General features: G+C 36.7%; 2 protein-coding genes across 2 annotated transcripts; one reads left to right on the top strand and one right to left on the bottom strand.

Moving 5' to 3' along the window:
* Positions 1-7,146: 7,146 nt before the first annotated feature.
* BDP55DRAFT_567515 (uncharacterized protein) lies at positions 7,147-7,682 on the bottom strand (the record flags this gene model as incomplete). The annotated part of the gene is made up of 3 exons (XM_060570601.1): positions 7,147-7,258; positions 7,335-7,416; positions 7,499-7,682. The coding sequence occupies 3 exons, from the start codon at positions 7,680-7,682 to the stop codon at positions 7,147-7,149; spliced, it is 378 nt and encodes a 125-aa protein (XP_060422064.1).
* Positions 7,683-11,672: 3,990 nt separating this feature from the next.
* Positions 11,673-13,311, top strand: BDP55DRAFT_442028 (methyltransferase). Its single transcript, XM_060567603.1, has one exon. The coding sequence runs from the start codon at positions 12,007-12,009 to the stop codon at positions 13,222-13,224; it is 1,218 nt and encodes a 405-aa protein (XP_060422065.1). The 5' UTR covers positions 11,673-12,006; the 3' UTR covers positions 13,225-13,311.
* Positions 13,312-14,041: the final 730 nt, after the last annotated feature.

Here is a 14,041-nt window from a genome sequence, read left to right on the forward strand (position 1 = left end):
TCGTAAATAGTTCCTTAAACTTAGGGAGTTTAACGATAAAGTCCTAAAAGATTGATTATTATAGTTCTGTTAGTGCTAGTAATAGTTATAGCTCTCTATATAGCTTATAGGGGCTATTCTTGTTTTTTTTATAGGTTTTGTAGTTCTTAATTACGTTAATAACTTCTACTCGTATTATAGATTTATTATAATATTATTTAATATATTTCTATATTTTCGTGATATTTTAATAGCCGTATGCCCTAGTATTATAGATTTCTATAATAAGCTTAGGGGTTATTTTTCTAGTTATATTAATATTAACCTTCCTAGCTATTATAAGGAGTTTAATAGTAAGTATAAAGTCGTCCTTATTATCGAATTTAAAAATAACCTATATTTTTTTAGGGACCGTAACCTTATAGTCCGATCTTTTATTAAGAACGTTTACTTTATTATTTTTTAATCCTTTCCGGTAAATAATCCGGAAATTAAACTTTAAAAGGAATTCGGTCTATTTAATCTACCGTTTATTTAGATTTCTATTTATTATAAAGTTAATAAGGTTCTTATAATCTATATAGACCGTAACTTTATACTTAGTTCCTAATAACTATAGTTTCTATTCTCAAAATACTTCGATTATAGCTATTAGTTCTTTATTATAAATTTACTAATTTAATTTTAATCTATAAAATACTTTTAAATAGAATACGGAAGGGTAAAGTTTTCTTTATTTATCTTATTAACCTAAAACTACTTTTATAACAAAGTCCGAGGCATCGGTCTTGATTTTAAAGGGTCGTTTTAGATCGGGGATTATAATTACTAGTTTGGAAATAACTATATCCTTAACTTTAATAAATACTTCTTTATAATCTAAGTCCTAAATAAATAATGTATCTTTTTTAGTTAAGTTATTAAGGGGTTTAACTATATAATATAGTTCTTAAGGAATTATTAATAGAAATTAATAAATCCTAGAAAGGCTTATACATCCTTAACGTTTTAGGGTATAGGCTAGTCCCTAACTACTTCTATTTTTAATAGTTATATATATATTTATCCTAATATAATATCGTATTTAAGAAATTTAACCTTTTAAATATAGAACTTATATTTCTTAAGTTCGATATAAAGTTTAGTATTTTAAAGTTTTTAAAATACCTTATAAACGTATTCTTTATATATTTTAAGGTCCGGGGAAAAGATAAGTACGTCGTTAATATAAATAATAACAAAGATATTTATATATTCTCTAAGGATATAGTTCGTTATTATTTAAAATATAGCGGGTATATTAATAAGTCCAAAAGGTATAATTAAATACTTAAAGAATCCTTTACGTATTTAGAACGCTATTTTCTATTCGTAACTTTTTTTAATTTATACTTAATTAAAGGCTTCTTTAAGATCTATTTTAGTAAACTATTAAGCTCTATATAATAGATCTTTAAGTTTAGTAATAAGGGGTAAAAGATAGCAGTTTTTTTTAATAATCGAATTAAATCCTCTATAGTCAATTATAGGTCTTAATTTTCCCTTTCTCCCTTTAAAGACAAAGAAAAATAATATACTAATAAGAAATAAAGAAGGTCTAATATAGCCTTTTTCTAATTTCTCATCGATATATTTATTAAACTCTTCTTATTCTAGTTTATTTATTAGGTATAATAGATAAAATTTAGGCTATATCCCTTCTTTAAGTTCGATTTTTATATCCTAGCTACTATATTCCGGAAGTCCCGTAGATTTTTTTTTTAAAATAAATAATTTTATATATTTCCGGTACTCTTTAAGTATAGTTTAGAGTAAATTTGATCTTTAATTATTCGTATTAGATACGATTATCTTAATCGGCTCTATTTTCTTAATATAAATAAGGTATTTTAGTTTTTTTTATTCGTTAAGTATTATATAAGACTTATTTAAACCCTTTTTTTTTTAAATCGTTTAGTAATTAGGTCTATTTATTAGAGGTAGCTTATATTCTAATTTATCTATAAATTATATTTTTTTAACTATATAATTCCTAAAATTATATCTTAATTCGTTCTTATTTCCGTAACGTCGTAGATAATTTATTTTATTTAATCGTTAATATTTATTTAGAGGGGTATAATTTCCTAAAATATATATCCGTCGCTATTTTAAATCGGTTTATCTTTAAATATATAGAAAAGGTATAATAATCTTTTTATTTTTTATTTAATCCTAAATCTCTTTATTATTTAGGTTAATATATAGTTTATTTAGGCGCCGCTATCGATTATAGTGCATATCTTATATCCTTAGATATAGATATTTAGTATATAATGGTCGGAATTATCTATATTAATTACTATAAAGGATTTAATTTTTTATTTTACTTTTTATTATCTCTACTCGATTAACGTTTCTAGTTTTTTAGCTATTTAAGAGCCGGTGTTCGTCCTTTTTAAATAAGTCGTTTATAATTCTCTTTTAAGTTCCTTTACCTTTATCTTTCTATAATAGAATATAGGGTATCGATAATATTTTAAATATTATTTCTTTCTTCTCGGGTAAGGTTTCTTTTTTTAAAAAGCGATTTATAATTTTTAAATACTTTAATATTAGTTTAGGTATCTAAAATATATCGGTTATATAAGTAATCTTATAAGTTAATAATAAGGTTATCTGGGTTTCCCTAGAACGAGCTAGTTCTTAATTATTCTTCTTAAATCTTCTCTTATAGGAGTCGCTATTCTCATAACTTAAATATAAAATAAATTTTATATTTGTTATATCGGTATATATTCTAATCTTTCTTAATATCGTTAAAGTACTTTATAGGGTAGTACGGGTTTAAAGAAAAAGTAACGACGTCGTTGTTTTTTATATCTATAGTTTAAAAAGGTAAGTCTACTTTTAAATAGGTTTTAAAAATTAATTTATTAATAAACCGTCGTAGGTAATATTAATTATTGTTTTTTAATAAAAATAGTAGTAGTAGTTATTAATTAGGTATTTTATCTAGAAGATATCGTTATATTATATATAGGTTAAAGTTAATTTAGGGTTATCCTAAATTGTTAATAGTATCTCTATATTTTTAATATAGTTGTTCGTTTTTTTAAAGAGGACGAATTAATTATCTTATAATAGGGGGATTTCCTTTTATTTAGGTCGTTTTATAATTTAGTTTTTTTTAAGATTAAAATTATCTTTTTTAAAGGTATTTTTATTAATAACTTCTACCTAAGTATATTATTATATAATATTATAAGGTTAGTCCGAGTTATAGGACGATTTTATTTTTTTATTTTTGGATATTATTATAACTTTATTAAATTATTTAAAGTCTATTTTATTATTCTTTATAGATAGTCGAATATTTAATAGTAATAGAACGATATTACTGTTCTTAATAATATCTTTTAAGTATTTACTAATCTTATAAAGGAGTTTAGTATTAGGGGCTTATTGTATTATAGCTAATATTTTAGTATTTTTTTTATCGTTTTAGATTTTTATTATAGTAAGTATTTTAGGTTTCTTTAGGTATTAATTAGCTAATTCTTTATTTTTTTAATAGGTAAGATAGTCGTCGTCGAAATATTTAGTTTATAAGAATTATTTATAAGGTACTTTAGTATCTATTTTAAGGGTACCTTTAATAACTATATTAATAGTTTTAACTTTTTCTTAAAGCCTTTTAGGCTATTTATAATCTTGGGCTATATATCCTAGTTTATTATAGTTATAATACTTAAAGTCCTTTATAAGGGGTCCTTTAATAATAGTATTAAGGTCTATAGGACTACTATATTATCTATAAGATATTAACTATTATTTTTACTAATAGTTATTATTTCTAGAATATTCTTTTTATCCTAAAAAGTTCGTTTAATAACGTCTTCTTAAATTAATTTAAAATCATTAACCGTCTTTTTTCTCTTTACGTCATTTATAAAGTCGGATATTAATCTAAATAGCTTATTTTATATAAAGTAAGAATTTGGTAAGTTAGTCTATCTTAACTAATTTATCCTTAACTTCGTCCTTTAGTCCGGAATAAAAGGCAAAAATATAAGTCTCTTTAATTAAGTTAAAGTATATTAAAAATCTTCTAAATTCAGCCATATAATAAAAGGCAGACTTAGTTTATCAGAGGTTAGTTAAATTACGCTCTATTTATCGTTTTTCGTCTAGGTTTTAGAATAATAATTCGAAGGTAATTTAAAAGCTTATTATATTACCGAAAATAGTAGTAATTTCGGTTTTATAATTCTCAAAATAGCCGTTATTATTAAAAAAGTCTTTTTAATAAGATTCAAACTACTTAAGGGCTCATTCTTATAAAAAGGTAGCTATATATATAATATACTCGGCTTTATTTTAGAAGTTCATAGCGTAAAAGGTTTAATAGGTCCTGATCTAGATTAAAAATCCTTTAAATTTTCCTATAGTTCCGTTAAAATAGTCGGAACGTTAAATTTAAGTTTTTCTCGACCGTTTATAAGGGTTTTAATAATATTAGCGGCGGCTCTAAGGGTTCGAACCTCCTAAACTAGGTTACTAAGCTTATCGGTTTTAAATTTTAAAGTAGCTATTACTTTATCTAATATAGATCGTATATATACGATATTTTTACTATTTCTTTTCTAAATTATAGCTAAGTAAGCAATATTACTATTAAAGAGTTCGATAAATTCTTTATTACATTTAATACTTTTATTAACGGTATACTTTATTTAAAAATAAGTATCCCTATTAAGTACCGCATCCTTATCCGAGTTATAAATAACGTCGGGTATTTTATTATCCTTAATAGTAGCTAGTTTTTAAGCTAGGTTCTCTAACTACTTTTTTTTAAAAAAAGAGGTAATAAGGGGCATATTATTAAAAAAAAATATCGTTCTTTATTATTAATTAATTTTTAAAAAATAAACTTATTAAATAGGAGCTATTAAAATATTATAGCTAGCTAATCGTAATAAAGTAAGTTTATAAAAGTTTAGGCCGTAAAGATTAAATAATAATAAATAAAGTTATTAAATAACTTTAAAAAAAGTTATATCTTATAAACCGTAAAGTAAAGCTTTAATAATTAATAATAATTTTATTAAAGGCTTTTTAATAAAGATAGTTAAAAGTAATTATAAAATCTAATATAAAATTAATAGTTAAAGAAGCTATAAAAAGTCTATCTTTAAGCCCGGCTTAAATCTATACTATATATAAATCTTAATCTTAAATATATCTTTTATTTTATATTATTTATAATTATTCGATCGTTTATTAAACGGTCGTCTATCCTATTTATCTATAAACGTCCGTCTTATTTATTTATAAACGTCCGTCCTATTTATTTATAAATGTCCGTTCTTTATCTTATTATATAATTATAGTTATGTAATTTATTTATAGTTCTTCCATTCCAAAGGGGGTCCTCCTAAATTCGTATTTATATATATATAGTATAGTAGCCGCCGCGGTCCTGTAGGGCAGGACCCTGGCTTCGCTATACATATTGGGTCGTAATAATTAATATATTTATAAAGTTCGTCTAGTCGATCTTATTAGGAAAGTTCGTCCTTAATTTCCTTTTTTAAACCGTAATAAAAGGCTATTATAAATATATCGTTACTTTAATTAAATTTAAAAGTAATCTATTAGAATTCCGAAATATATTTATTAATTAAGGCCTTTTAAATAAGAGTTATAAGTTTTTATTTAGTAATTCGTTCTTTATCGGGGTTACTAAAGGTCTTTTTAAGTTTCTTCTCGAACTTTTTATAATTGTTAAAGATCTTTTTAATATTGTTATCCTAGAGTTTATGTTCGTTCTTTAAATAATTTTTTATAAAAGGTTCGAACTAGGTAAAAGTATCCTTTTTAAGAAATAAAGTTATGTAATAAACCTTATTTACTTTAATAAAAAAAAAGGTTCTATAATAACGTATATAGGCCCTAGTTTATATAAAAAATCCTTAAAGGGTATCTAGGGACCCGTTATAAAGTTCTAGTTTAAAATACTTAGTTTTAAATATAAAAGGAGGTCGTAGTGCTAAGAGTTAAATATGAAGCTACTTGTTCTTATTTTTAAGAATAAGTATTATATTATATAGTTATTAAATAGTTAGTATAGCTACCTTAGTAGGCTATGTGGTACTACTACTACTAACGGTCAATATATTCGTATTATTTAATTAGTTTTTTATAAAATAAACTTATTAAATAAAAGTAATTAAAGTATTACGGCTAATTAATCATAATAAGTATATTTATAAAAGTTAAGGCTATAATATTAATAAATAGTATATTATAATTGTAAATAGCTTCTTTAAAGCTATATTTATAAGTTATAAAGTAGGTAAGACTTTAGTAATTAATTATAATCTTATTAAAAGGGTTCTTAATAAAAATAGTTAAAAATAATCGTAAGATTTAATATTAAATTAATTATTATAAAAACTATAGAAAGTTTATCCTTAAGCCCGGCTTAAATCTATCCTATATATAAGTCCTATATACTATCTAAATAGTTCCTTTATAGTTAGGACCGATATTATAATATTGGTCTTATAAGGGTAGACCGCTTTTATCTTATTAGTCCTATTTATAAACTACTTATTATCCGTTAGTCCTTTTTATTATTATATAACTTACTTATAATTCTTTTAACTTAAAAGGAGTTATCCTAAATCCGTTCCTCTATATATATAGTATAGTAGCCGCCGTAGGCCTTGTAGGGCGAGACCTTAGCCTCGTTATATATATTAAGTCGTAACACCTATTATTATTATTTAGTCCTTACGGCCTAAACTTTTACAAACTTACCTTACTATAACTAGCTAGCTATAATATTTTCCTTAAAACTATTTAATAACCCTCTTTATTATTACCAGCTAGCTATAATATTATCATATATTATTATTACCGTTTAATATTAAAAATAAACAATTTTCATTATAATTCTTTTTTTTTTTTCGCTGTACTCATTATCCTTTAGATCTTTTTTAAAATCTTTCTAGATCCCTCATCTTTAATTATTTAATTATGAAAATATAGAAGTATGTTTTATACTATATCTTTTATAATGTTATATAAAAAGAGCTCCATCATGAGAGTATTAGTCTAAGTTAATTTAAATTTAATACTCTTCTTCATTTCATTGTATATTAACCTCCTATTCATTATAATTTACTTTCTTCTACACTCATAGCTTCTGATTGCATCATTGAAGCGGCCATTGCCGTCAGCTAAATTATCATCGTCCTGGTTACGATATGACTCGCCGCGACATTCGCGCTCCCTATATAGATAATCCCTTTTCTTAGCTCAGAAACGTTTTAAACAGTAGTGCTCGATCTAAGTAGGGTTGGACTTACCGATACCAAATGCAATTATCCCTGTTCCTATTATTGTTGCGAATAGAACTGATGCGGTCGACGAAACCCGCTGGGACATTATCTACCCAGGACTAATGTGTGAGTAAGATGCGAGCGGATGACCAGGCACAAGGCTAGGCGCCCAATCCAATCGAAATACTGACAGCAGGATCCAGTCTGTATTACATCTGTTCGGCAGCGGCCTCTGAACCGGGTATCGTCACACATGAAGACGGTAGCTTCAGCGCGAGCAAAGACTGCTCGGGACGAAGCCTCGTCAACGGGAACAGCGTTGACCATTGCAGCGAATGCCCCTAGGCAGGATAGAGTCAATGTAATAGAAACCATTGTAATCAAAGCGTTTGTAAGGATAGATATGGTGCGTACTTAAAAGGATACAAGGCTCCGAAATAGGTTGCGTGAGGAATGGGGTATAAATACTGGACCGATACGTCGAAAACCACCAGCCCTACTTTCTTTCTCCCAACCTTCTGAAACCAGGTGCTGTACGACATCAGTTAGGTTTCCTTGTTCCATGAACCCCACTGTGATTGGTTTCTTGAAGCTAGTAGTTAAATTGGGATATCCCCGGAGACTGGTTTCATCATTTCATCGCTACTTCTAGATCAACTTGAACTACTATACTGAGTGTAACCCCGCTGCGAAACATTACGATATGCTTTGCACCGCATTCGACAAACGATGAGCTGACGATATCTTGGAAGAGCGAAATTTCCGCAAATTCAACTTCTCATTATTCAGTGTGCGATTGGAAAGACCCTTCAAACTCTGTGCTGCTTTTCTATTTGAGACGGCATCGTTCACACACGTGCAGCACAGATCTTGCCCTCCATGGCAGATCTGAGCAAACACATCTGAAGGAATATGCACCACCGGGTACCTCTTCACTTCCGAGGGGTTTTTTGGATGAAAGATCTAGATGAAATTGAGTTCCTAAACCCACTTCTGTTGTACTTACCTCAGATCAACTTGTTGAGACCTAGGCAAGCCAAGCTTGTGACATAGATATCTTGGGCATGCGCTCGGTCTCGAAATCAAACGAAAGTGGTTTGAAGTCGCGCCTCATTAAAGCAGATGGGTGGTCATCTGAGCTGAAGCTTCGTCTCTTGAACCTAAGAAGTGATGGCATCACTGTTGTGCCTCAAGTGCACGTGCTCGGCAGCGCTTCAGCGGTCGTCTTTCGATTCAAGTCACTCACTTTGTCCAGCCTCACTATTCTTATTCCATATAGAGTTTATTTCACAGTCATCGGTGTCGAGCGTTGTTGGTCAGTTTCGTTTGGCTTTCGACATTAAGTTCGAGGTCTTGTCATCGGACGACAACATGGCCAAAGCTCCAGGCTGACGCTTGCCCCTCGGGCCAAGCCGTCTATCACATCTCGCGGTCGACCTTTTAGTGGCTGTGACACTCCACAGATACGGGAATTTGTAGTGATACGGGGCAGTCTCTATGAAGTTCCCTTACTTCGTTATTGGATTCCCGTCCATTCTGCTACTGTACTGTACCACTCATGGATCATAGGACATATAATAACAAACCGAGAAAGTTCCTGCTACCCTGAAGCCTCTCCCACCTGTATTTCTACCTTGGCATACTCGTTTGCAACAGCGTGTCGTTTGTCCATAACTTGGAACCTCACCATGATACCTATGATTCAAGTCATGATCATAATGTACAATTTCTTTGCCATGATATTTCTACTGACTTGATGCGAAACCCTTTAGATCTCCTAGCCCTCCGCCTTCTAAATCGTGTGTTGCACATATGTAATCAGGGGCAGACTGGATGTTAAGCTATAACCAAGTCAGAAATCTTGCCGTTGGAGATACATTTCGAAAAATGACACAGCCGCTCACTAGACCTGGTTCTGCGATGAAGTTGTCCTTCGTTTCTAGCACTCCATCTCCTCCACTGCAAGAGAAGACCTCGGAAAGGTGTGGCCAAAGTGCCCTGACAGTAGAAGCACGCGCAAAACCTCCGTCAAATAACACATCGATTTATGTCGATGAGCTTCTCAGTTTGGAAGTCCAGGGCTGAGGCAAACGGAGAGGATAATGGGCAGACCCCGGCGTTGGATATGATGGCGATTGGGCCAGAGCTAGCACTGTAGTCTAGGAAGTGAAAGCCGTACCCTGTAATGTTGGATGTTTATAGAAATCAACTAGTCTTAGCATCTTGGTTCTTGGGTACAATCAGGAGGCGAGTCCGCTTTAATCTTGCGGGTGACAATAGAAGCCTCTTCCCCTTTCCAGTGTTCCCGGCCCTTCCAGCCTTTCATTCCCTGCCAGGTACTTCAGCCTTTCCAGCCTTTCTCTATTCGCCTGCCTGTTTGCCCCCTGATATACGTAAGATGACTTTTGATTACCTTCTCGATTTGAATAACAACCGTTGATACGCGCATATTCGCACCAGCCCGGCATGGTCTCTTTGCAGGATTCTCGGCGTTCGACTCGACTACCAAATGCAAGGGGTTGATACAATTAGCCTGTCCGTACAGGCCGATTGCTTCTAACCCCTGGAATAGACGACGTCTGACCTTCTTCGAATGGAAAGCAAAGATGGCCAATCGATGGCCATACTACATGTACGGCTGCTTCTTTGCCATCTCTGGCACGCGTGGCCTAGTCTCAACGTAGCCCTTTCTAGACGACTCATTTCATTATATAAGTACACTTGTGAATAGTAATTCGGATGAAGGGGTCATACACTTTTGGTAGAATGCTTCTGGAAAAGGATGCATGCATTCCGATACCTCTTTGCTCGTCTCTTAAAACGTCCGCTCGGAGAAGAATTCCCAAGAACCAATATGAGCCACGCTATGAAGGCCGCTTTCCTAGAGCATCCCTCAAGTTGGCACGCAGTGGCGGATTGTAGCTTCCGAGCGATGGACGCTTTGGGCGTTGACGAGACTAGAGTGACATCGGGAGGTGTGACAGACGAGTGAGGTTGTAGGGTGAACTTCGGAAGCGACTCAGGCCTTCCGCGTACCATAATAGAAATGACATAGGTGAGGAATACATGCAATATGGGACGAGAGAAAATGATGAGTACGGATGGCAAAGAAGAAGTTAGGATGGTGGTCATAGATTAAAGGAGAAGGATAGGTATGGATGGCGATTGAGGACGCATTTAAAGTAAAAATCAGGATGAAGGCAAAGTCTCCCGGTAGGATGGGAGTTTTGCGATACTGAGCAGTGAACGCGTCCGATAAGACGCGCTCAACATAGTCCAATTCCCGTAAATCGATATACGGAGTATTGGCGGCATTACGGATAGATAGCTGTCCAAGGTAGGAGGGTCGCGTATCCGTAGTATCCTTGCGAAATAATTACTTTTGCAAGATAGGATACTGACAGAGGTAGCTCGGAACCCGGGGCAAGCAACCGTACTGTCAAGACCCTATTCAGGGGCTCCTTTCTACATACCCGTTACAATTACCCAGGAACAATGAGGAAATCAATCTTTCGGCGTCTAGCACTATGAAGCGTGAAAAGTTTGGCAGTTTTCGGTAGCTTGGGCTAGGTCCATTGGCAGACAGTCTGGTCTTCCAGGTAGAAAATCTAATGGTCCGCACGGAGCTCTCAGCGGGCGCTGTCCACTCGGTACGCAGGCGGCTAGGCTCGGGCCCTCCCGGCACCCTCCGTAGTCTGCCAGGCCCACACACCGCCCAGCCACCTAACACAGTGGAAATGGTTTACAAGGGGTGACTCGACTATCTGCTTCAATGCGGGCGCTTCTCCAGGTTCTCGCTGTTAGCAACGGAGGCGTCTTTGCCGGGGATTGCTGCCGTCGGAGCCTAGATGGGTCCCGAGTGAAAGGGCTTAGGACTTGGGAGTTGGGTCGGAAGTTGGGTCGCGCTGTGGCAACCGAGCTGGAGGACAAGCTGTCCAGTTACACTATTATAAGTTTCAACATGTTGAATCTGGTATTAATGAGGGTGCTGTTTGGTCGACGGACGGACTTGGACTGTGTGGTGTGTTAGGTACCTCAGTCATTCACGTGACTGGAAGAGTGGCTGGTGTTCTGACCCCCGTCATCACGGGCCCGTGGCCCCGTGAAGGGAGGAATATGGGGCAGTGGCTGTGGGAGTGGAAAGGGCATTGCTCAGGCAGCTTGGAAAGGACAAAATGCCTTGCCTTGACTAAAGCACGATTATCTACGGAGCGATTACGGAATCCAGGAGCACTTCCCGCCCGTCATTCTTTAGTGCGACTGGATAATGACTAAGATGTTCTGTATTAGGGAACTAGCCGTGAGGTTATAACGGGGATAGCCAGAACAAAGGGCCCCGACCGTGCAAAGACCCCAAGCTCTAACCGTCCAGGGATAGGGCTACTAAGGATTTAAAAATTTTCACGATGCCCTCATTTAGGCAAGCGGGTCTTGTTCGTGTCAGACACGCTACCTAGATAAGGGACTCGGAACCCCACGATCTTTTTCCTTCTTCATCAAGGTAGTAACACGTACCCTGGGTTGTCTCACTACCCATACGTGTGTCTAAAATCATGAGGCATACAAACTCATCCGCAATTTGATATTTCTCTTCGAACCAGCACTCCCCTCTCCCCTGTGCATCTCACTGTGCATGTTGTATCATTGAGCAGCACAACACTCGTTCGCAGCCTCCGCGTAGTGAGGCAAGTCGCGTCCCATGGGACCCGCTGCGCATCCGCTGCCGCCGTCGAGCAGTCTTCCGCCTTTGCGCACCTTGGCCCAGCTTACTGAAGCCGAGATCGCCGCCGCTCTACAGAACCTGTCCATCATCTACTGCCCCTTGGCCGTCTCCGTCGCCTTTCAGCTTACCCCCGAAACACAAAAGTTCGCTCACCATGACTCATCTCTCGCCGACTCTGGCTACGTGTCAGAGACAGACGATGACCATGAGGAGATTGACGGCCTCGACCATCACGTTGCCGCTCTCAAGGTCGACATCTTTGAGCGCAATTGCGCCGAGCGCTGGTTGACTGGCTTTATTGCCAGAGCCGAGGCTCTATCTTGCTTCGAATCCGAGGATGCCTGTCAGCACGCACTGGACCAGGCTTCTTGCGTCCTCGAATCTTTCTTCGCCGCCCCACCAGACGACGATGCCTCGGCCGAAAAGGATCAGGATTACACGCGCGATTTCTCGTTCCAACTCTCGCTCCTCGGGCCACCATCAGCGAGTGTTCCCGTCACCGTCCGACTCAATGATAGGTTGGCAGGCACAAACTCGGCTGACCCTGACGATGTCGGTCTCCAGAGCTGGGGCGCCTCCATCGTCCTGTCGGAAATCATGTGTGCTTCGCCGGAGCGCTTTGGTCTTTCTCAACCTCGACTAAGTGTTTCGCCACGCATCATTGAGCTCGGCGCCGGCACGGGGCTTGTGAGTCTCATGCTCGGCAAAATGCTGCCTCACTTGGGAGCACCTAGTCCAACCATCGTCGCTACTGATTACCACCCGGCCGTGCTTGAGAATCTGCGGGCCAATGTCGCCCTCAACTTCCCAACCGCCCAGCCGACCCACGTGGTGCAAACCGCCACTCTCGACTGGGCAGCGCCTGTCCTAGATGCACCTCTCCATGTTCCCGCCGATATCATCATCGCGACCGACGTCATCTACGCACCGGAGCATGCCCTCTGGCTACGTGACTGCGCGACTTGCTTGCTCGCAGATTCCGGTGTGTTCTGGCTCCTGGTCACAGTGCGGCGCAACGGCCGCTTCAACGGCGTTAGTGACAGCGTCGAGTCCGCTTTCACGGCTAGCGACAGTCCCAACCGGTCAGACGGCAAGAGACTGGCCATCCTAGAATCAGAGGAACTGCAGAAACGGAGCGGAGTCGGACGAGGAGACGAGAGTGGCTACAAGCTTCTCCGGATTGGATGGGCCTGATCGATTATACGGATCGTCTTAGGGCGTTGAGATGAGACACACGAATTCTTCACGAATAGACTAAGGATACTACATAGATGATAGACGGACTGGACGACACGGGCCTTATAGACATCAATTACACAGATAGCGCAACTACACCAGCATTCAAAGGGCGGATAGAGTATAGATCATTAGAGCGGCAAATCACTATTTACGTGCGTACAGGTTACTGAAGTAAGGTATTGTGAGTGGCAGTTCCATGAGACGGGGCCATGACCAAGTTGGCTGCATACAACAAGATGCGATTCACACACGGCAGAGATTTGGCAGAACGCTTCTTTCACGCGGAAGTGGTGATAGACAAATACCATCGAATAGGTATCGAGCATAAACCGTGCCAAGACAGCCGCAGCTCGCTGACTGCCTAAAGTTGGGACACCCAATTTCGGTATTACATAGTGATTACGAGGCCACTTAGGCTTGCTCGATTCCACGGATCATCTCAATCTCAATCGCATGCAGTTGCCAATGATGCCTCTAGTCGAGATTGTTCTCCTCCTGGGGCTGGTGCCGCGGTGCGGGATTTGGCCCCTGAACACATCGTCACACCGGTGCCTTACGGCGAGCCAACCCTCCGGGCCTATGCCGAACCAAATAAATTCCAGACCATCCAACAAAAAGGAACCTGCCAAGGGATCTTATCCGTAGACGGAGTAGGGTACTGCTATTTAGGTACAGATACATCGCTGCGGACTGGGAAGGGAAATTCGTAGGGCACCCGGAGACGTCGGGTGAGGTGCCAGCCATAGGGGTCCACATCGGAGTCGGGGCCCCG

Source organism: Colletotrichum godetiae, assembly GCF_030913485.1.
Source record: "Colletotrichum godetiae strain CBS 193.32 chromosome Unknown BDP55scaffold_97, whole genome shotgun sequence".
In the NCBI taxonomy this organism is placed as follows: Eukaryota; Fungi; Ascomycota; class Sordariomycetes; order Glomerellales; family Glomerellaceae; genus Colletotrichum; species Colletotrichum godetiae.